This window comes from Lynx canadensis, chromosome C1 (genome assembly GCF_007474595.2).
Source record: "Lynx canadensis isolate LIC74 chromosome C1, mLynCan4.pri.v2, whole genome shotgun sequence".
NCBI lineage: Eukaryota > Metazoa > Chordata > Mammalia > Carnivora > Felidae > Lynx > Lynx canadensis.
This window is the reverse complement of record NC_044310.1, coordinates 220,634,862-220,657,871: the sequence shown is the minus strand read 5'-3', so window position 1 is coordinate 220,657,871 and position 23,010 is coordinate 220,634,862. Positions and strand designations below refer to the sequence as shown.

Sequence of the window (23,010 nt, the reverse complement as noted above, 5' to 3'; positions counted from 1 at the left end):
AAAAGCTATCCTGAAGGGAATGGTGACCTGAGAACCCTGATCTGAAGGGAATTTCATCCTGACTTTTGTGTCATTCTAAGGTGAAAACTGCCCAGAAGGAAAGGCTACTATGAAGAAAACTTTGTCCTGAGCAAAATGCTGCCCTGAGGGGAACGCTGCTGTGAAGGGAAAAATGACCTGAGGGGAAAACTATCCTAAGGTGGATGCTTTCTGAGGGAAAACTCTGAGGTGAACACTATCCTGAGGAGAAAACTCCCCTGGAAAGAGCTGTCCTGAGGGGATAAATGACCTGAGGTGAATTCTGTCCTGAGGCAAACACTATCCTGAGGGGAAAACTGTTCTGAGGTGAACACTGTCCAGTCCTGAGGGGGACGCTGTCCTGAAGAGAATGCAGTCTGGTTCTGAGAGGAAGGAATGTCTTGAGGGGAATGGAGTCCAGTCCTGGGGGGAATGCTGTCCTGAGGGGAAGGCTGTCCTGAGGGGAACACTGTCCAGTTCTGAAGGGAACACTCTTCTGAGGGGAATGCAGTCCAGGTCTGAGGGGAAGACTGTCCTGAGGAGAACGCTGTCCTGAGGGAAATGCAGTACAGTGCTGAGGGGGAAGGCTGTCCCGAGGGAAAGGCTATCCTGAGGGTAACACTGTCCAGTCCTGAGGGGAAGGCTGTCCTGAGGGGAATGCAGTCCAGTCCTGAGGGGAACGCTGTCCTGAGGAGAACGCTGTCCTGAGGGGAATGCAGTCCAGTCCTGAGGGGAACGTTGTCCTGAGGAGAACGCTGTCCTGAGGGGAACACTGTCCAGTCATGAGGGGAATGCCGTCCTGAGGGGAATGCAGTCCAGTCCTGAGGGGAACGCTGTCCTGAGAGGAATGCAGTCCAGTCCTGAGGGGAACGTTGTCCTGAGGAGAACGCTGTCCTGAGGGGAACACTGTCCAGTCCTGAGGGGAACGCTGTCCTGAGGGGAATGCTTTCTGAGGGAAAACTCTGAGGTGAACACTATCCTGAGGAGAAAACTCCCCTGGAAAGAGCTGTCCTGAGGGGATAAATGACCTGAGGTAAATTCTGTCCTGAGGCAAACACTATCCTGAGGGGAAAACTGTTCTGAGGGGAACACTGTCCAGTTCTGAAGGGAACACTCTTCTGAGGGGAATGCAGTCCAGGTCTGAGGGGAAGACTGTCCTGAGGGGAACGCTGTCCTGAGGGGAATGCAGTCCAGTCCTGAGGGGAACGCTGTCCTGAGGGGAATGCAGTCCAGTCCTGAGGGGAACGTTGTCCTGAAGAGAACGCTGTCCTGAGGGGAACACTGTCCAGTCATGAGGGGAATGCTGTCCTGAGGGGAACACTGTCCAGTCATGAGGGGAATGCCGTCCTGAGGGGAATGCAGTCCAGTCCTGAGGGGAATGCTGTCCTGAGGGGAACACTGTCCAGTCATGAGGGGAATGCCGTCCTGAGGGGAATGCAGTCCAGTCCTGAGGGGAACGTTGTCCTGAAGAGAACGCTGTCCTGAGGGGAACACTGTCCAGTCATGAGGGGAATGCTGTCCTGAGGGGAACACTGTCCAGTCATGAGGGGAATGCCGTCCTGAGGGGAATGCAGTCCAGTCCTGAGGGGAATGCTGTCCTGAGGGGAACACTGTCCAGTCATGAGGGGAATGCCGTCCTGAGGGGAATGCAGTCCAGTCCTGAGGGGAACGCTGTCCTGAGGAGAACGCTGTCCTGAGGGGAATGCAGTCCAGTCCTGAGGGGAACGCTGTCCTGAGGAGAACGCTGTCCTGAGGGGAATGCAGTCCAGTCCTGAGGGGAACGCTGTCCTGAGGAGAACGCTGTCCTGAGGGGAATGCAGTCCAGTCCTGAGGGGAACGTTGTCCTGAAGAGAACGCTGTCCTGAGGGGAACACTGTCCAGTCATGAGGGGAATGCTGTCCTGAGGGGAATGCAGTCCAGTCCTGAGGGGAACGCTGTCCTGAGGGGAACACTGTCCAGTCCTGAGGGGGACGCTGTCCTGAGGAGAATGCAGTCTGGTTCTGAGAGGAAGGAATGTCTTGAGGGGAATGGAGTCCAGTCCTGGGGAGAATGTTGTCCTGAGGGGAAGGCTGTCCTGAGGGGAACACTGTCCAGTTCTGAAGGGAACACTCTTCTGAGGGGAATGCAGTCCAGGTCTGAGGGGAAGACTGTCCTGAGGAGAACGCTGTCCTGAGGGGAATGCAGTCCAGTCCTGAGGGGAACGCTGTCCTGAGGGGAATGCAGTCCAGTCCTGAGGGGAATGCTGTCCTGAGAGGAATGCAGTCTGGTACTGAGGGGAACTCTGTCCTGAGGAGAACGCTGTCCTGAGGGGAATGCAGTCCAGTCCTGAGGGGAACGTTGTCCTGAGGAGAACGCTGTCCTGAGGGGAACACTGTCCAGTCATGAGGGGAATGCTTTCCTGAGGGGAATGCAGTCCAGTCCTGAGGGGAATGCTGTCCTGAGAGGAATGCAGTCCGGTCCTGAGGGGAATGCCGTCCTGAGGGGAATGCAGTCCAGTCCTGAGGGGAATGCCGTCCTGAGGGGAATGCAGTCCAGTCCTGAGGGGAATGCCGTCCTGAGGGGAATGCAGTCCAGTCCTGAGGGGAATGCTGTCCTGAGAGGAATGCAGTCCAGTCCTGAGGGGAACGTTGTCCTGAGGAGAACGCTGTCCTGAGGGGAATGCAGTCCAGTCCTGAGGGGAATGCTTTCCTGAGGGGAAGGCTGTCTGAGGAGGACACTGTCCTAAGGGGAACACTGTCCAGTTCTGAGGGGAACGCTGTCCTGAGGGGAATGCAGTCCGGTACTGAGGGGAACGCTGTCCTGAGGGGAACACTGTCCAGTCCTGAGGGGGACGCTGTCCTGAGGAGAATGCAGTCTGGTTCTGAGAGGAAGGAATGTCTTGAGGGGAATGGAGTCCAGTCCTGGGGGGAATGTTGTCCTGAGGGGAAGGCTGTCCTGAGGGGAACACTGTCCAGTTCTGAAGGGAACACTCTTCTGAGGGGAATGCAGTCCAGGTCTGAGGGGAAGACTGTCCTGAGGAGAACGCTGTCCTGAGGGAAATGCAGTACAGTGCTGAGGGGGAAGGCTGTCCCGAGGGAAAGGCTATCCTGAGGGTAACACTGTCCAGTCCTGAGGGGAAGGCTGTCCTGAGGGGAATGCAGTCCAGTCCTGAGGGGAACGCTGTCCTGAGGAGAACGCTGTCCTGAGGGGAATGCAGTCCAGTCCTGAGGGGAACGTTGTCCTGAGGAGAACGCTGTCCTGAGGGGAACACTGTCCAGTCATGAGGGGAATGCCGTCCTGAGGGGAATGCAGTCCAGTCCTGAGGGGAACGCTGTCCTGAGGGGAACACTGTCCAGTCCTGAGGGGAATGCCGTCCTGAGGGGAATGCAGTCCAGTCCTGAGGGGAACGCTGTCCTGAGAGGAATGCAGTCCAGTCCTGAGGGGAACGTTGTCCTGAGGAGAACGCTGTCCTGAGGGGAACACTGTCCAGTCATGAGGGGAATGCTGTCCTGAGGGGAATGCAGTCCAGTCCTGAGGGGAACGCTGTCCTGAGGGGAACACTGTCCAGTCCTGAGGGGAATGCCGTCCTGAGGGGAATGCAGTCCAGTCCTGAGGGGAACGCTGTCCTGAGAGGAATGCAGTCCAGTCCTGAGGGGAACGTTGTCCTGAGGAGAACGCTGTCCTGAGGGGAACACTGTCCAGTCCTGAGGGGAACGCTGTCCTGAGGGGAATGCTTTCTGAGGGAAAACTCTGAGGTGAACACTATCCTGAGGAGAAAACTCCCCTGGAAAGAGCTGTCCTGAGGGGATAAATGACCTGAGGTAAATTCTGTCCTGAGGCAAACACTATCCTGAGGGGAAAACTGTTCTGAGGGGAACACTGTCCAGTTCTGAAGGGAACACTCTTCTGAGGGGAATGCAGTCCAGGTCTGAGGGGAAGACTGTCCTGAGGGGAACGCTGTCCTGAGGGGAATGCAGTCCAGTCCTGAGGGGAACGCTGTCCTGAGGGGAATGCAGTCCAGTCCTGAGGGGAACGTTGTCCTGAAGAGAACGCTGTCCTGAGGGGAACACTGTCCAGTCATGAGGGGAATGCTGTCCTGAGGGGAACACTGTCCAGTCATGAGGGGAATGCCGTCCTGAGGGGAATGCAGTCCAGTCCTGAGGGGAATGCTGTCCTGAGGGGAACACTGTCCAGTCATGAGGGGAATGCCGTCCTGAGGGGAATGCAGTCCAGTCCTGAGGGGAACGTTGTCCTGAAGAGAACGCTGTCCTGAGGGGAACACTGTCCAGTCATGAGGGGAATGCTGTCCTGAGGGGAACACTGTCCAGTCATGAGGGGAATGCCGTCCTGAGGGGAATGCAGTCCAGTCCTGAGGGGAATGCTGTCCTGAGGGGAACACTGTCCAGTCATGAGGGGAATGCCGTCCTGAGGGGAATGCAGTCCAGTCCTGAGGGGAACGCTGTCCTGAGGAGAACGCTGTCCTGAGGGGAATGCAGTCCAGTCCTGAGGGGAACGCTGTCCTGAGGAGAACGCTGTCCTGAGGGGAATGCAGTCCAGTCCTGAGGGGAACGCTGTCCTGAGGAGAACGCTGTCCTGAGGGGAATGCAGTCCAGTCCTGAGGGGAACGTTGTCCTGAAGAGAACGCTGTCCTGAGGGGAACACTGTCCAGTCATGAGGGGAATGCTGTCCTGAGGGGAATGCAGTCCAGTCCTGAGGGGAACGCTGTCCTGAGGGGAACACTGTCCAGTCCTGAGGGGGACGCTGTCCTGAGGAGAATGCAGTCTGGTTCTGAGAGGAAGGAATGTCTTGAGGGGAATGGAGTCCAGTCCTGGGGAGAATGTTGTCCTGAGGGGAAGGCTGTCCTGAGGGGAACACTGTCCAGTTCTGAAGGGAACACTCTTCTGAGGGGAATGCAGTCCAGTCCTGAGGGGAACGTTGTCCTGAGGAGAACGCTGTCCTGAGGGGAACACTGTCCAGTCATGAGGGGAATGCTTTCCTGAGGGGAATGCAGTCCAGTCCTGAGGGGAATGCTGTCCTGAGAGGAATGCAGTCCGGTCCTGAGGGGAATGCCGTCCTGAGGGGAATGCAGTCCAGTCCTGAGGGGAATGCCGTCCTGAGGGGAATGCAGTCCGGTCCTGAGGGGAATGCCGTCCTGAGGGGAATGCAGTCCGGTCCTGAGGGGAATGCTGTCCTGAGAGGAATGCAGTCCAGTCCTGAGGGGAACGTTGTCCTGAGGAGAACGCTGTCCTGAGGGGAATGCAGTCCAGTCCTGAGGGGAATGCTTTCCTGAGGGGAAGGCTGTCTGAGGAGGACACTGTCCTAAGGGGAACACTGTCCAGTTCTGAGGGGAACGCTGTCCTGAGGGGAATGCAGTCCGGTACTGAGGGGAACGCTGTCCTGAGGGGAACACTGTCCAGTCCTGAGGGGGACGCTGTCCTGAGGAGAATGCAGTCTGGTTCTGAGAGGAAGGAATGTCTTGAGGGGAATGGAGTCCAGTCCTGGGGGGAATGTTGTCCTGAGGGGAAGGCTGTCCTGAGGGGAACACTGTCCAGTTCTGAAGGGAACACTCTTCTGAGGGGAATGCAGTCCAGGTCTGAGGGGAAGACTGTCCTGAGGAGAACGCTGTCCTGAGGGGAATGCAGTCCAGTCCTGAGGGGAACGCTGTCCTGAGGGGAATGCAGTCCAGTCCTGAGGGGAACGCTGTCCTGAGAGGAATGCAGTCTGGTACTGAGGGGAACTCTGTCCTGAGGAGAACGCTGTCCTGAGGGGAATGCAGTCCAGTCCTGAGGGGAACGTTGTCCTGAGGAGAACGCTGTCCTGAGGGGAACACTGTCCAGTCATGAGGGGAATGCTGTCCTGAGAGGAATGCAGTCCAGTCCTGAGGGGAACGCTGTCCTGAGGAGAACGCTGTCCTGAGGGGAATGCAGTCCAGTCCTGAGGGGAACGCTGTCCTGAGGAGAACGCTGTCCTGAGGGGAACACTGTCCAGTCATGAGGGGAATGCTGTCCTGAGGGGAAGGCTGTCTGAGGAGGACACTGTCCTAAGGGGAACACTGTCCAGTTCTGAGGGGAACGCTGTCCTGAGGGGAATGCAGTCCGGTACTGAGGGGAACGCTGTCCTGAGGGGAACACTGTCCAGTCCTGAGGGGGACGCTGTCCTGAGGAGAATGCAGTCTGGTTCTGAGAGGAAGGAATGTCTTGAGGGGAATGGAGTCCAGTCCTGGGGGGAATGCAGTCCAGTCCTGAGGGGAACGTTGTCCTGAGGAGAACGCTGTCCTGAGGGGAACACTGTCCAGTCATGAGGGGAATGCTGTCCTGAGGGGAATGCAGTCCAGTCCTGAGGGGAATGCTGTCCTGAGAGGAATGCAGTCCAGTCCTGAGGGGAACGCTGTCCTGAGGAGAACGCTGTCCTGAGGGGAATGCAGTCCAGTCCTGAGGGGAACGTTGTCCTGAGGAGAACGCTGTCCTGAGGGGAACACTGTCCAGTCATGAGGGGAATGCTGTCCTGAGGGGAAGGCTGTCTGAGGAGGACACTGTCCTAAGGGGAACACTGTCCAGTTCTGAGGGGAACGCTGTCCTGAGGGGAATGCAGTCCGGTACTGAGGGGAACACTGTCCTGAGGGGAACACTGTCCAGTTCTGAGGGGAACGCTGTCCTGAGGGGAAGGCTGTCCTGAGGGGAACACTGTCCAGTTCTGAAGGGAACACTCTTCTGAGGGGAATGCAGTCCAGGTCTGAGGGGAAGACTGTCCTGAGGAGAATGCTGTCCTGAGGGGAATGCAGTCCAGTCCTGAGGGGAACGCTGTCCTGAGGGGAATGCAGTCCAGTCCTGAGGGGAATGCTGTCCTGAGAGGAATGCAGTCTGGTACTGAGGGGAACTCTGTCCTGAGGAGAACGCTGTCCTGAGGGGAATGCAGTCCAGTCCTGAGGGGAACGTTGTCCTGAGGAGAACGCTGTCCTGAGGGGAACACTGTCCAGTCATGAGGGGAATGCTTTCCTGAGGGGAATGCAGTCCAGTCCTGAGGGGAATGCTGTCCTGAGAGGAATGCAGTCCGGTACTGAGGGGAATGCCGTCCTGAGGGGAATGCAGTCCAGTCCTGAGGGGAATGCCGTCCTGAGGGGAATGCAGTCCAGTCCTGAGGGGAATGCCGTCCTGAGGGGAATGCAGTCCAGTCCTGAGGGGAATGCTGTCCTGAGAGGAATGCAGTCCAGTCCTGAGGGGAACGTTGTCCTGAGGAGAACGCTGTCCTGAGGGGAATGCAGTCCAGTCCTGAGGGGAATGCTTTCCTGAGGGGAAGGCTGTCTGAGGAGGACACTGTCCTAAGGGGAACACTGTCCAGTTCTGAGGGGAACGCTGTCCTGAGGGGAATGCAGTCCGGTACTGAGGGGAACGCTGTCCTGAGGGGAACACTGTCCAGTCCTGAGGGGGACGCTGTCCTGAGGAGAATGCAGTCTGGTTCTGAGAGGAAGGAATGTCTTGAGGGGAATGGAGTCCAGTCCTGGGGGGAATGTTGTCCTGAGGGGAAGGCTGTCCTGAGGGGAACACTGTCCAGTTCTGAAGGGAACACTCTTCTGAGGGGAATGCAGTCCAGGTCTGAGGGGAAGACTGTCCTGAGGAGAACGCTGTCCTGAGGGGAATGCAGTCCAGTCCTGAGGGGAACGCTGTCCTGAGGGGAATGCAGTCCAGTCCTGAGGGGAACGCTGTCCTGAGAGGAATGCAGTCTGGTACTGAGGGGAACTCTGTCCTGAGGAGAACGCTGTCCTGAGGGGAATGCAGTCCAGTCCTGAGGGGAACGTTGTCCTGAGGAGAACGCTGTCCTGAGGGGAACACTGTCCAGTCATGAGGGGAATGCTGTCCTGAGGGGAATGCAGTCCAGTCCTGAGGGGAATGCTGTCCTGAGAGGAATGCAGTCCAGTCCTGAGGGGAACGCTGTCCTGAGGAGAACGCTGTCCTGAGGGGAATGCAGTCCAGTCCTGAGGGGAACGTTGTCCTGAGGAGAACGCTGTCCTGAGGGGAACACTGTCCAGTCATGAGGGGAATGCTGTCCTGAGGGGAAGGCTGTCTGAGGAGGACACTGTCCTAAGGGGAACACTGTCCAGTTCTGAGGGGAACGCTGTCCTGAGGGGAATGCAGTCCGGTACTGAGGGGAACGCTGTCCTGAGGGGAACACTGTCCAGTCCTGAGGGGGACGCTGTCCTGAGGAGAATGCAGTCTGGTTCTGAGAGGAAGGAATGTCTTGAGGGGAATGGAGTCCAGTCCTGGGGGGAATGCAGTCCAGTCCTGAGGGGAACGTTGTCCTGAGGAGAACGCTGTCCTGAGGGGAACACTGTCCAGTCATGAGGGGAATGCTGTCCTGAGGGGAATGCAGTCCAGTCCTGAGGGGAATGCTGTCCTGAGAGGAATGCAGTCCAGTCCTGAGGGGAACGCTGTCCTGAGGAGAACGCTGTCCTGAGGGGAATGCAGTCCAGTCCTGAGGGGAACGTTGTCCTGAGGAGAACGCTGTCCTGAGGGGAACACTGTCCAGTCATGAGGGGAATGCTGTCCTGAGGGGAAGGCTGTCTGAGGAGGACACTGTCCTAAGGGGAACACTGTCCAGTTCTGAGGGGAACGCTGTCCTGAGGGGAATGCAGTCCGGTACTGAGGGGAACACTGTCCTGAGGGGAACACTGTCCAGTTCTGAGGGGAACGCTGTCCTGAGGGGAAGGCTGTCCTGAGGGGAACACTGTCCAGTTCTGAAGGGAACACTCTTCTGAGGGGAATGCAGTCCAGGTCTGAGGGGAAGACTGTCCTGAGGGGAACGCTGTCCTGAGGGAAATGCAGTACAGTGCTGAGGGGGAAGGCTGTCCCGAGGGAAAGGCTATCCTGAGGGTAACACTGTCCAGTCCTGAGGGGAACGCTGTCCTGAGGGGAATGCTTTCTGAGGGAAAACTCTGAGGTGAACACTATCCTGAGGAGAAAACTCCCCTGGAAAGAGCTGTCCTGAGGGGATAAATGACCTGAGGTAAATTCTGTCCTGAGGCAAACACTATCCTGAGGGGAAAACTGTTCTGAGGGGAACACTGTCCAGTTCTGAAGGGAACACTCTTCTGAGGGGAATGCAGTCCAGGTCTGAGGGGAAGACTGTCCTGAGGGAAATGCAGTACAGTGCTGAGGGGGAAGGCTGTCCCGAGGGAAAGGCTATCCTGAGGGTAACACTGTCCAGTCCTGAGGGGAAGGCTGTCCTGAGGGGAATGCAGTCCAGTCCTGAGGGGAAAATTGCCCTGGGGCAAACACTGTCCTGATGGGAACACAATCCTGAGGGGAAAACTGCCTCAGGCGAATGCTGTCCTGAGGGGAACACTGTCATGAGGCATACGCTCTTTAGAGGAGAATGCTGCTCTGTGGCTAATGCAGTCCTAAGGGAAAGCTATTCTAAGGGAGTCTGTCCTGCGAGGAAAACTGTGCTGAGGTGAATGCTGTCCTGAGGAGAAAACTCACCTGAAGGGAAATCTGTCCTGAGTGGAATACTGACCTGGGGTGAACCATGTTCTAGGGGAATCGTATCCTGAGGTGAACAGTGTTCTCAGGTGAATGCTGTCTTGTGGGGAAAACTGCCCTGGGGCAAATCCTTAGGGGTACGCTATCCTGAGGGGAGCTATTCTTGGATGAACACTGTCCTGAAGAGAACTGAAGGGAACGCTGTCCTGAGTGGAACGCTGTCTTGAGGGGAAAACTGCCCTGGGGAGAAATATGTCCTGCCTACAAAACTGTCCTGATGTGAACGCTGTCCTGAGGGGAAAGCTTCCCCGAGGGGAAAGCTGTGTTGAGGGGATAACTGCTCTGAGGGAATGCTGCTCTGAGGGCAACGCTGAGGGCGCACTGTCATTTGCTAGGTATGCAGTTATCACACCAACACGTGGTACCTTTAACTGATGCATGTTCCTGAGCAGGATGTCCCCGATTCGTTGATGGCCGCCTGTGGAATGGGCACTGGAAGACCCTTCCCTGGAGTGGACAGAGATGGACAAATACGGTCAAAACCTTGTTAAAACTTGCGAGCTGTACTTTGACGCTAGTGTGCCTGGCTGTCCTAGTCTTAAAATGGCAGTGAGATGCTTCAAGGTGGGAGGCCCGTATTTGACAGAAGACGGTAATGAGGCAAAAAAGTGGATCTACCTTTACTTCATTCTCTCTTACGGAAAAGGAAGAATAAAAGTGGCTGTTGTTACAGGTCTACCCCTCCCACAAGTTCTAAAAATATGCTTCGACCAAACAATGGTTCTTGTGAGTTAGTTTCTGAAGCTGGGAATTTCCTGAGGGCAGTGATACAGCTACGTCGGCGGAGCTGGCCGTGTGGGGGTCCAGGGCAGGGGCCGCCCAAGCGTGCAGGGTGTTACCAGAGTGCCAGCCTCTGCTCCACCTCACGCAGGAAGCCTCTGTGGAACTCGTAGATGGGGTCTATGTTGGAGAAGAGCAGGGTCATCAGATCTGCAGGCATGGCGTCCTCCTTGACCACCGCACTGCGGAACCACTGCAGGAAGAGCTCAGGGTGACCGAGGAACCTCGCCCCCGATGGTCTGTAGCCATAGGACACACGGCACCGATCCCAGATTCCCCATTGTTCAAATCAGTGCTACAGCTATCCTCTTGGCTGATCACCCAATTTTCACAACATACGAAAACAGTTCTGGGTGAAAAGCTTCAAATGGATACTAGTTTTACAAAAAAACTTGGACTCGCTATTCTGACTCTATTCTTAGACAGGCTTGAAGGCAAACATGTTTAATAGAACATAAACATGTACATCCCATGGTGGCCAAGAGCTACTTCTCAGGACAGATGCTCTATTTCTGGTGTCGATTATATTAAAGAAGACAAAGTAACGAAGGATTTAGGTTTCATACCACAGTGAGAACTTCTAAATCCTTCAGGTATGTTCGTTCTGTAGCGAGAATCTCCTTCGCTATGAAATAGGCCTCATCTGCTGCCACGCTCTGCAAGAGGCACAGACAGTGTGAGCGTGTGTCTGTCGGCCACGTCGCCCGCGCTCACAGCTCTCGCTTTCTTCTGCCCAAGCTGACATCATTGTGCGCTTTTCATCTGTAATTCCTGAAGGGATTTACTTGTGAGTCCAAACATAAGCCCAGATGGATCTCCTTCACATGTTTTCCCCATTTTATGTTATTTTTTTGGAGGGAGAAAAAAAAATCACTGTTCAAACATCAACATGTTCTGAAGCTTATTACTGGTTTTGTAATGAAATTACTGTTCTGGTATCGCTGCCAGGGGTGTAGCTGGTTAACAGATACATGTGTCCGTATACACGCATGTATGTGACTAGAAACGATTAAGCTGAACTCACAAAAAAGTCATTAAAGTTGCCAAACATTCTAACTGTGCCCAGTGTCAGAGCACCAGGCCGGCTAACACGCTTTGAGTGCAGGGCCAGAGATGACCCCGCCCTGGGAGCTCCGAATTCTCCGTCGTCACGGCCTCTGCCTGACTCTCGGGTGCCGGCAGCCAAATCAGCAGGGAGGGGACCCGACCCTCGGGAGCAGGAAGGGCTGCCGCAGGCCCCCCTGGGAACCTGGGCCACACCACACCCAGCTCTCGGCAGGCCAGCAAAGGACAGGCCGCATGCCCCACATGGGTGGCCCTGCTCAGCCCTGCGGGGCTCCTCCACGCCATGAGCACCTCAGGTAGCCGCCTCTGTCAAGGTCCGGGTTGAAGGTCCCTCCTCCGTCCTGTCCCACCTGGCTGACACCCTGCTCTGTTCTATCCCTGCACGCTCCCCTGTAGCTCCCCCACCCGGCCGAGGACTTCTCTAGGGCTGGCTGTCCCTGAGGCCACCAAGCAAACACCTACAGAGCACATACCAACGGTACACAGGCACCGGGGACTCCCCCAGGAGTAGAGGCCCCCGCGCTGGAGCGACAGCAGTGGGAGGAAGGGCAGAGCGGGGAGGGCGGAGGCCGGAGGTGTGGGGCGGCCACAGCCCCTGCCGGCAGAGACAGGGGGTCGGGTGGTGGGAGACCAGCTGGAGGTCAAGGATGGGGGGGACGGGCAAGAGACAGGTGAGCTGGTTACTGGTGGGGGAGGCAGGGCGTCTCTGGGGCCTACTGGAGCTCATTGGGAGGGGCTCAGATGCCGCGCCAAGAGCAGCATGGGGGGCTGGGGCCCGGCAGAAGTCTCCGTCCGTAGTGGGGAGGGGAACAGCAGGACCCAGAAAGAGTCTCCTGGTCACGTTCTGGTGTGGGTGGAGTTCCAAGGGACAGAGGAGACAAAGCTGACTGTAATTTTGGGTCCAGGCCCAGGGACAAAGCTGCCATCCCTGAGGTGACAGGTATGGGGAGGAAGGTGAGGAGTCGGGTTTGCACGAGTCTGGGATGGGCTTTCGACGCGGGCGAGAAGCTGACAGGGGAGGCTGGGCTAGAGGCTGCTATTTGGGGGTCCCTCTCCTCCCTGTGCCCCCGCCCCCAGGTGAAGTTGACCAGAGGTTGCCATGTTCCCACGGTGGCAACACAGTCTCATGCCTCCTGTGTGCCCCGGAGACCACCGATTTGGCCGTGACCTCTCCACCCACAGGGACTACTCCCCGCGGCCCACTCTTTCCAAATAGTCAACAGCTGCTCTGTCCCAGCAGCCCCGGTGAGCCTGCTCTGCGGTCACACAACACCGGGGTCCCAGCAGCATCTCCTTGGAGTGCCCACCCCTTGTTCCTAGAGCTCCAGAACCCCTCCGTGCAGAGTGGCAACCTTTGTGGCTCTTCAATTCTTTCTGGGCTTTGTGCTACTGAAACATGACTTTCCAAATCCTGATTCAGTCCAGTCTCTTTGACACACCCCATCTCCACCTGAGCTCGAAGTGCCCAGCAAGCTCTTGGGGGCCAGAGCCGAGGAGGAGGCCCACGTTCCGGGTCTGCAGCCTCTGCCCACCCCCGTGCGGCCAAGTGTCCCTGATCCTGGACACCTCCACCTGCACGCTGTCGGCCCGGGGGTTCTGGGTGGGGGATCCAGGGCAGGCAAGCTGGCTTCCTACCCACATTTCCTTTGCGTGGGGTCCCAAGCAGTGCCTTAGCCCTGAGTGCGATCCTGCAGAAGCAGGGTCACCCTGAGTTTCCAGACCGACTCCTCTTCTGTGGGGGATGAAAGTACCCACAGAGAAATGCTCAGAAACACAGCCACGGCAGTGCCACTGATTAGCTCACCATCACGTCACAGGCGCCACCAGTTGGTGACGGGACACAGGGGTGTGGCAGTCAGGAGCGGCTGACGGACAGCCTGCCTGCGTACCGAGGGTGGTCCGCAGGTTTCCAATGCAGTGAAAAACCTCTTAGGGAAACTCCCAGGGGAGCAGAAGCCCGGCCAGCCTGGCTGCAGATCGGTGGGGCTGGGACGGCACCACCCCGGGAGGAGTATACTTTCTGCCCAGCCCTGCCACCTGTCCTCACAGGAAGCAGCCCAAGAGCCCCAGGCAGGGAGTGCCCCACAAAGCACCTCAGTCTTCGTCCCTCCCGAATACTGTCAGTCCTCAAGGATTTCTATTGGAAAGGGGGAGAAACAGCCAGTTAAGTGGGACACACTGGGGAGGAGGGACGCCAGGAAACAAGTGGGCGGGTTGCTCCCCACGGAGGGGGAGTCCGGCAGCCAGAGGCAAATGCAGAAGCCCCTCCCAGCGCTTAGCCACCGCTGAGGCCCTGCCAGGGAGTCCTCGTGGGTCTGTGGCCCATGTGTCTTAGCGCCGGCCTGCGGGCTGGCCGTGGGCAGCACTGAGGAAAGTGCCCAGGGACAGGAGAGGAGGCAGGGGAGCTGTGGGGCAGGGCCTGGGGTCCCCAGGTGCAGGGCCCAGTCATGGCTCTGTGAGCCTGTGGTGGGGCTCCCAGGTTCCATCTCTGAGGCCTGATCTGGATGGGAAGGCCACGGCCACCCACTGGGAATCTGGCCAGTGACCCTCGCAAGTCTCCCTACAGAACCGCCTAAAGGATGACTATTTTTGTAGTGCGGAAGAGTAACAAAACAAAATTTAGTTTTTTATGCAGCTTTCCAGCCATTCTGTTTATGCACCAAAGCAACAGTGAGCTAAACAGATAATTATTAGGTTTGCAAAATCAATAAACACCCCAAGCCAACAGTCTTGCTGCCAAACCGGGTTCGAGGGACCAGAGTGACCTCTGCCAGGCAGCCCGATGTGAACAGAGGCCTGAGGGGCGGGGACTGTGAGCCCTGCCCCCGGGGCCGGGGTCCTGGGATCCCTGCCCTTGCCAGGCGCCCAACGGCACATCCCGTCTTCCGGTTCAGGACCTGCTCTCTCTGACAGGGGCCCCGGGAAGGAGTGTGTGCTGAGGCCTCGCCAGGCCTCCGACTGGTCGACCCCACTTCGCGAGGAATCTCCCGCATCCCACGCATGGCATCCCTCGGAACAACTTCAGGATGAAACCCACGGCCTGACAAGGTGTTCTCCACGACAGCACTCCCACGTGACAGGCACCTGTGAGGCAGGGTCCCACCTGCTGGCAGCCCAGTTGAGCCTGGCTTCCTTCCAGCTTGCTCCTCGGGGACCCTACTCTACACAGGGGGACAGGTGCCCTCTGGGCCACCACAGTCCACCGCCCGTTATTTCAACCACTCTCTTCCCCAAGCCTCCAGCTGCCTGGCCCCTTTGTCCTCCCTTGTGTGCCCGCCCACAGAGCTGCCTGGCCAGGACCACCTGGTCTATGCTGCTGCTTGGGTGGGGGGGGGGGGGCACAGGCCAGGAGGGTGGGGGTGGCCACGCAACAGGTGCCACTGCCTCTGGCCAATGCCTCATCCTCGAGTTGGGGCTCTCCGACCTGCCGGCCTCCTGTCCCTGAGAGCAAAGAGAAACCTGTGGGCATCCCCTCAACTTTCCACCGCAAAGCCCACACAACCCTCCTCCTGTGCTATCACGCCCCCTCGTGTGGACCCCACCCCACCCGGTCACTCCTTCAGAACCCACTCATCCACGAGACCAAAAAGGTGGGGGTTCCTGGTCACCCTCCCAATTACCCGATCGTTTGAGAGAGTGCCCAACAAGGGAGGGAGGGCAGGAGGCTGAGAAGTCCCCCAAGGCCCTACCATTCCCACCACATCCCCACTTGAAGCCCACAGGTGCCAGGAACGGCCATTCAATGAATAAGGAAGCCTGCCTGTGCGCAAAGGTGGCCGAGGAGTCCCCAGCGACGTGCAGCTCTAGGGACAGATTTCACTGGGCGAGCCAGCCCCCTGGGACAGAGCTCGCCCTGGGCCCCCCAGGCTTCCCTGCAAACCAGGCCCACCAGCAGCTAGCCTCTTGCTGGGGCGGCGCCCACCTTGTGTTTTGGCTCCTCCTCGCCGTCCATCCTGGCTCCGCCAGCGTCGCTAAGGACAGGGCTCAGGAGGGGGAACAAGCCCTGTTCAGCTGGGCCCAGAGTCACCTGAGATGCAGGGCTCAGGCTCAGCGGGCTCTTCCGGGTGGAGGGAGAAGGCTGAGGACTGTCCACGGAAAGGCCTGGAATTGAATGGGGCGGGGGATGGAGCAAGAAATGAGAAAGGGCCGCCACATCGGCCAGACACCACAGTTCTTACCGTGTTTTAGCCAACATTAGCCTAACGCTACCACCGGGCACCTTCTGGGAGGCATGTAAACAAAGCCTCTATCAGGTGCAATTCTCAATATGACAGAAAGCGAAACGAACACAGGTTGGTGGCCGGTCGACCCGATTTCAGAGACCAACCTACAGGTGGTTCGGACACCCCAGGGCTCTGAGTTTCTGGGTTTTTTTCTCGGTTCTAGACAAGATGCAACTGTGATGAGAATAAGCAGCACAAGGCCTGCGAAGCAGAAGGCACACCCTGAGTAGGGCGCTTCTGTGCGCACATTAACGGAAGGCAGACTGCGGAGCTTAGATGGAAGGTACCGACCTGGTGCTAACGAATCTGAAAAACAAAAGTGTGCTTTAAGGTCGCACTCCTCACTTAATCGTTCGTTAAAAAAACTGGATCATGTACTCATCATACTGTTTTCTACTTCCTTGAATTTTTTATTAACAAGGATTTTATATTGGCTTTCTAGATTCATACCACAACAGTAACTACTACTATTTTTCTTCTTAAAACAGGGTTTGCTTGGAACTGGGCAGAGGCCAAAGCGTGGCCGAGTCCTAAGAGGGTTGACCATCCCACGTTTTGCAATACAGGAATTCTGTTATCAAGAGACCTTCAAGTCTGAAAGGGTTATTTCTAATGTTTTTCTATGGGAAATCAGTCAACTACTGAATGGCAACTTTTGGAGGTATCCTTAAAGCAGAGTTGTATGTAAGAAATCGAACCAGTTTAGAAGCTATTTATAATTGAAATTTACCTCAGGTTTACAAATGGGCATTTTAGCTCTCATGCTACTATTACTCCTGACTGTGGCTAAGTGGGCTTACAGAATGCGGGCACCTAAGTGACTTGGCCAGGACCCCTGGTGCCTCCCCACCCCACCTCAGCCCATCCACCATTGGCTTCAAGGCGAGATCCTCTTACACCGTAGACAGAGACTTCAAAAGCAGTCACCTATAGTGACCAGCTAATAAAACCAAACCTTGGCTTATTTGACCTCAAACATGCACGTGTGCAGGCAGGTCAGTGCAGAGGGCTGCCCGGAGGGCCGGGTGAGCATGGCACCAGGGAGCCCTGGGGCGCGGCCGGCAGGCTTGATTTTCACATTGACAAAGGTGGAGTTCTGGAAGGCTGCTGGTGCTGGCGGGGTCTCGCCCAGGGAGGGGGTCCCGCCTTGGAGGGGAGCTACCAATATTATGAGGGCAGAACTTTCCTGTGGGCCTCTCACCACGACGGAGAGTGAAAACTCAAGCAAACATTCACTGACCGAGAAAACCTGGACGCTGTTAAGAGCATGAAATTATTAATCAAATCAGAATGTGCTTTTATTCCACATTAATTTAAACAAATTAGAATTTCCTTTTATTACACATTTAAAACATGCTAAAGCAACCTTCAAATCACATGGGCTTCCTTCGTGCCCTACTCATGTGCAGGAGCCTAGTCGCTTCTGAAGGGGTCAGATGGGGTCGAGGGCTCTGCCGGCCCCTGTGGTGCGGAGGACCCCTACGAGGGAATGCGGTGTTTCCAAAGATGAGCTATTTTAGGACTCCTATCCAAAACCCTTTTTGTCTCAAGCAAGCTCAGAACTGTGTCGGGAGATACTTTTACACACAGGAGAATTCACAAAAAAGTCTAGAAGCTCCTAGCAACATACCTTATTTTTCACAACTGTACTGTTCAAAGTGTGAGAACTGAGATATTTCATACTCATTGGTTATGAAAATAAGGTAAGTCCACTGCTCCGCTCTGCCCCCCACCCCGCCCCATGCCCTGCGCAGCGCCTCCCTCAAAGATGGGTGGTCCTACCACAAGGTCATAGTGGACGGTTTCCCAGAAAGTCACTGTGAACTTGACTTCATGTTTAAACAGCAGAAGGTGACGCTGGAGGAGGTGGTCCTCCCTGAAGTGTCATGGATGGGTGCCATGACCCGTGGGGTCGGGCTGGTCGGGCCATCAAACTAGAGAATGCGGCTTCCAATACACGGCCCTTCTGATGAACTTGTGAGAGGAACCACCCTTCCAGGACGGACCGCTCATTTGGAATAAAGCATTGTGGTTCCAGGGAGGGTACAAGCCGTCATTTGATATTATCACTGTGGACACTTACTTGACAAAAGTCGTCACCTCACAATTTAGTGAATAGATTAAAAAGTACCACAAACTGCTATTAAACACCTGTTTTTATTAAATCTGTCAGCTACATCGAAACAGAAGTCATACCTACTTCAAATTATGTGAACACAGATCCTACACGACAAAGCAAATCTGTTAGGAGACACTTTTTCAAGCAAGTGGCAGTGAGCATGGAACCCATCTACACTGCTGCTGGAGGCTGCTGGAGTGGGCGCCACGGCTCCATGCCCTATCCTGTGTGGGTCAGCCTTAGTACTGCATCTGAGGTCACCAACGTGTACACTGCACACGGAGAACACAGGCGTGGGCTGTGGCTCTGTGGTGTGTTCTTCCGGAGTGACAGAAGCCAGTGGTGTCCACGGCCTGCTGCTCTGGACCCTGTGTTGACAGCGCGCAAGGGCACTCACGTTAGAAGCTCCCTGCCATAGCAAACCCTGTCATCGCTGACATACCAGGATGCAGGTCTGAGGGATTTTTAAAATGCTAAGCCGTCGTTTCAGATACCACGGAACACATTTAGCCTTAACGGACACGGAAAGTCTTCAATATTTGTGAAAACAGACTCCCGTGTCCGAGGTCCTCTACGGAAAGACCGCGAGAGTACTATTCTGAGTGACAGGGTCCCTACCATTGATCTACTCAGACACAAACGTGGTGCTCTACTGTGTCACCGCAGCATCAAGAATGACCGGTTCCGGGGCACCTGGTGGCTCAGCTGGTTAAACATCCAACTCTTGGTTTCGGCTCAGGTCATGACTTTACGGTTTGCGAGTTCGAGCCCCACGTCTGTGCTATCAGCACAGCCTGCTTGGATTCTCTTTCTCTGCCCTTCCCCGGCTCACACACTCTCAAAATAAACTTTAAAAAGAAAAAAAAAAAGAATGACCAATTCTTCTACTTGTGCATGAGGAATTTTCAGAAATTCTTCCATTTCCAGCATCAAATTATTTGAAATTGATAGACAAAAATGATAGCTACGTTCTACTGAGCTCCTCATTCCTGCTGGAGTGGCTCCACGCTGTCCACCCAGTGTTCAAGACAGCTCTGCACTCAAAGGGCCAACGTACAAGGTTTGATTATCTTTGAAAACACACATTTAAAACATCTCAAACTGCCAACAGGAAGCAACTCTGACAGGTGATGTTCTTTATTTCCAAAAATTTCTAACTATTTATCTTGTAATTTTTGAAATGTCATTTTAAAAAGCACAGTATTACACTTCTGTGATCATCTTCACCTTATCACATCTAACTAGCTGGGGAGAGATAACAGCACAGAGCAAAATTTAGGCTTATTTTCATTTCGTACCTTTAAATTCTTTTTCAAAACCCTGTAATGAACTCTCTTGAAAATTCTGCCTAAGGTGGAAGAAGAATCAAGGTTCGGTTTGGAAAATACAAGGTCAAGTCTGAAGGTTAATATGATAGCAAGAAAGTAAGATCTAGAAACTCCTTTCGTTTGAAAAATGGATCATTAATTCCATAAATGGAAAAGGCTAAACTGTACAGAGAATTCAGGTAAATGTGAGCATCACAAGTTAGCAGAAAACCACTTCTGGCTCTGCTTTTGGACTAGGATGTCGGGGGTCACTTTTACACAAAATCTGGCTCAAAAATAAGAGTGGAAGGAAAACGGCGGGCGCATGGGGCACAAACACCAGCTCGTCGCCCGCCGTGTTACCGCCAAACGGCAGAGGAGGGCTGACTTGTGCCGCACCTTTCCACGGCGCTGTGGTGCTCACCCACAAGGCTGTGGGCCGGTGTCCGGCACAGGGGGACCTCAGGGTGTGGATGTGGCTGTGGTGACCTGAAGTGAAGAGGGAGACGCCATCGTGCATTGTCAATCTTTTCTTTTGTTCTAAATAAACAGGACTCTTTCCCTGTTAAGGAAAACAGGTATTGTGGCCTACAACACAGTCACATTTTGGGCGTCTGCAGGGGTGAGGTCTCTTGCGTGTGGTCCAGGGTGCCCTGCATCTGGGTTCTAACGGAGGACACGGGTCTTCTGAACCCACTGCAGCATCGGGGACAAGGTACCCACAACCAGCTATTCAAAAAAAAAAAAAAAAAACCCCACAAAAAAAGCCTGTATGTGATGTTGTTAGGAAACAAATGTAACCGAGATTGACATAATTCAGCAATAGAAGTCAGACGGTTTTCACCCTTCTAACCAGTCATCCTAGAGATGAGATGGAAAAGAGAAAGCTTTGAGCAGTTTCTTGAAATCTGGATTTGTTAATGACACACCTCCTGGGGACCCACGTGTCGCGGGAGGGAAGGACTTCCTGTGGCACACCAACCCTCTGAGTGGGGAAGGGACCACCCATGCGGGTTGTGGGGTGTGTGCCAAGGTGCTTTTCTAGAAGGCTGCTGCTGCTGCCACGGCCCCCCGGTTCCGGCCACACCAGGCGCCAGGCACCGCGAAGCCCCAGGGAGGAGACCGGCAGCCGCTCCCAGGGGCCCGTGTTGCTCAGAGCACCAGGAGGGAGAGGTGAGAGCAGCATCTGCCAAGCTCCAGGACCCAGCGGGGGGGGCTGCACAGGGGCGGGCGGCTCCGTGGGGGCAGCAAGAGCTCGTGTTGGCCAGAGGGGAAACTCAAGTTCAGACTCTGTGTAGCTGCTGCGCTTTGGGTCGGGGACTTCACAGGGTTCCAGCTGACTCGGGGAAGAAAAGGCACAACGTTCTCACCTTCAGAATTAAGAAGCCGCAGCAGGTGTTTTGTGTGCAGTCTAAGCCTAAGGACCACGTGTTTGTCCCCAACGCTGCAGACAGCGCCACCCGAGAGGTGCGGTGCGGGGCCCCGAGCAGCAGGCCATGGCCCCCCAAGTCCGCCTGCACGCTGGCCGCACCTGTCAGGCCCTGAGACGGAGTGACCCCCGCGAAAGTGCATGGCACCCTCCCCTGCTGGCTTTCCAGAGGGCCGCCTGTCCACACCTGAAGCAAGCCCGCCAAGGTGCCTATTCGCTGCTCAGAAGCCTACGAAGTGAAAGAGGCGCCAGTGAAGAGGTTGTAGAAACAAGATGTAGCTGTTCCGGAGATTCGTTTAATACGCGAGACCATCTTTAACATATACAAACCAAAACTATAAAAAAAGGAGAGGGAAAGGAAGCTAAAAATCCCATTTAAAAGTTCATAGTAAATATTTCCTTATTTTATTGAATAAACAATTAAGTTCTGAATTAGTACATATCTGTGAATTTATAAATGGCAATTTCAGTGGAAAACAAATTCTGTTAAGTACCACAAAGGAGGCAACATCCGTGTTTTCTTTAGAGAATGAATAAATTAAGTGCGTCAGGAAGTACCGGTTCCTTTCCTCTGCATTTCCTAGGGGAAAGTAGATGTTTTTAGGCCAAAGATAGCACTTTGGGACCTCACAGCACAGCCACCAGACCTCACAGAGGGGCCAACCAGGCCACCTGCACTCCAGCCAGCTGTGACAAGCTCTGTAACTTCAGGACAAGGGCCAAAGAAAAACCCTGGCAGCGTGACTCCATGCCTTGAGAACACACACTGAAATTCTCAATTCTCAACTGTACGCGCCTGGAGAAGGTTAACATTTTTGTCTGTGAAGTAATTGTTCTAGAAATGGATTTCTTTTTTGATGTTCCGTGAACCAGGAGGGAATGGTACCTTGAAGACACAGGCACTGGCATCAAATGTCACACAAACCCATGGCTCATGGGGAGATGGCCCACGTGCCAGGTGGGTCCTACGTGATTGCAGCCACGACACGAGGGGCGCTCGTGGTGACTCATGTGGGGCGGCAGGTGGAGGAGATTGTCACTGAAAATCCACGTATGTCCACACAGGACCCAGTTAGAAAGGACTTTGCCAACAACTATGATGAACAGATGTACAGGTTTCCCTGTAAGCTTTTTGATGTCCTATTTTTATTGTCCATCCATCTACCATTACTGCTATTTCTAAAATGTGTGTTGTCACACACAAGGTACTGTGATGAGGTTGTGTGGTGACAGATGGCGGCCACCCTCACAGCAAGCACACCCGATGCCCAGACTTGTCCAATCACTGTTGTACAACTGACACTAACGTAACATCGTGTGTCAATGACACAACACACTTTGTTAACTGGAAAAGGGGATCCTGACCTAACTCCATACTCAGGGAATTCCCTTGGAACACAGAAAAGGCACACAACCAGACCTAGCGACTCATAAAGTTACACAGTACACACCATTGCCTATTTGAGTGCGGTCAATCTTGCTAACCTGAAACTTTACTATTAGACTTTAGATACTCATATAGTGGTGTATGTAAAATACTGGACTTTGGAAACTTAAATACAAAAATAGACTTGATAACTAATATAAATAAATATTCTGCCTCAAGCAGGTGTACTCTCAGAGGTGGACTTCATGGAGGTAACAGGCACTGTCTATGGCCCCAACACTCCCGTCTGTGATGGGGCTGGTGGGTGCCCTCCTGTGGGAGGTCAGGCCTGCATCTGGCCAAGGCAGGCAGCACATAAAAGGAGAAAACCGTTTACACTGCAGGCACTTTTCAACTACACACTCTCAGCAAAGTGGCCACTGACATAAGAAGTGCTGGTTACAACTCTGCACAGCTCACTCAGGTACGAACATCCATCCTGTGATCCAGGAATAAGGGACCACCCTCCCAAGACGGCCTCGTGCACATGAGGGCTTCCAGAGAAAAGACGATGGTCATAAACAAACAAAAGAAAGACCCAACGATGCTTCAGGAAGTACTGACGCTCAATCCGAACTGCTCCAGATATTTTGATATTTGTGGTAAAGCATCTCTTACTAAGATAAAACAGAACAAGGTCACTGCCTGAACTATCTGCTACAAGCAGAAAGGACATAATTTGTAGCAGGAAGCGTCCTTCGGGCTCCCCTTCCCCGGGTTTCTAAAGAACTCCCTATGTGTGGGGGTTACGACCCACCCGGAAGCAAAGGGGGTTGGTGGAGACGTGAATGGCAGGCGCCTCCAAGGAGAGCCACGACTGGTTTCCAAGTCACTGACTTCACTAGAAAGGGAGACCTGCCAACCTAAACATAGTATGAACACTCTGGAAGAGAAAAGCTCTTATACATTTCTCCAGATCTTGCCAAAAAGCTAAACCTGAATCTGAATGTAACAGCTGTCCCAGTGGTGTCCACAGAGCGTCTGGGACCGGGCTCGTTTCTCAGCCGTGCTGCCCCACGTGCTGATGGCACAGAGGTGCCAGCCTCGTGGGGCTGCGGGATGAGGGCTGGTGGGTGAGGGCACGTGCTCAGCGGTCCGCACGTCTCGGGGGTCAGCCCCCAGAGAATC

At 54.7% G+C, this 23,010-nt stretch overlaps 1 protein-coding gene across 5 annotated transcripts in view; it reads right to left on the bottom strand.

Moving 5' to 3' along the window:
- Positions 1 to 23,010, bottom strand: part of FARP2 (FERM, ARH/RhoGEF and pleckstrin domain protein 2) — a 115,521-nt gene that overhangs the window by 18,534 nt on the left and 73,977 nt on the right. For all 5 annotated transcript variants that reach the window (XM_030327895.2, XM_032594567.1, XM_030327892.1 and 2 more), the window contains exons 14-17: positions 15,301 to 15,479; positions 10,880 to 10,969; positions 10,373 to 10,506; positions 9,899 to 9,980 (exon numbers count right to left, since the gene is read on the bottom strand). In XM_030327895.2, the coding sequence (XP_030183755.1) occupies positions 9,899 to 9,980; positions 10,373 to 10,506; positions 10,880 to 10,969; positions 15,301 to 15,479 (485 nt within the window). The remainder of the gene's footprint in view (positions 1 to 9,898; positions 9,981 to 10,372; positions 10,507 to 10,879; positions 10,970 to 15,300; positions 15,480 to 23,010) is intronic.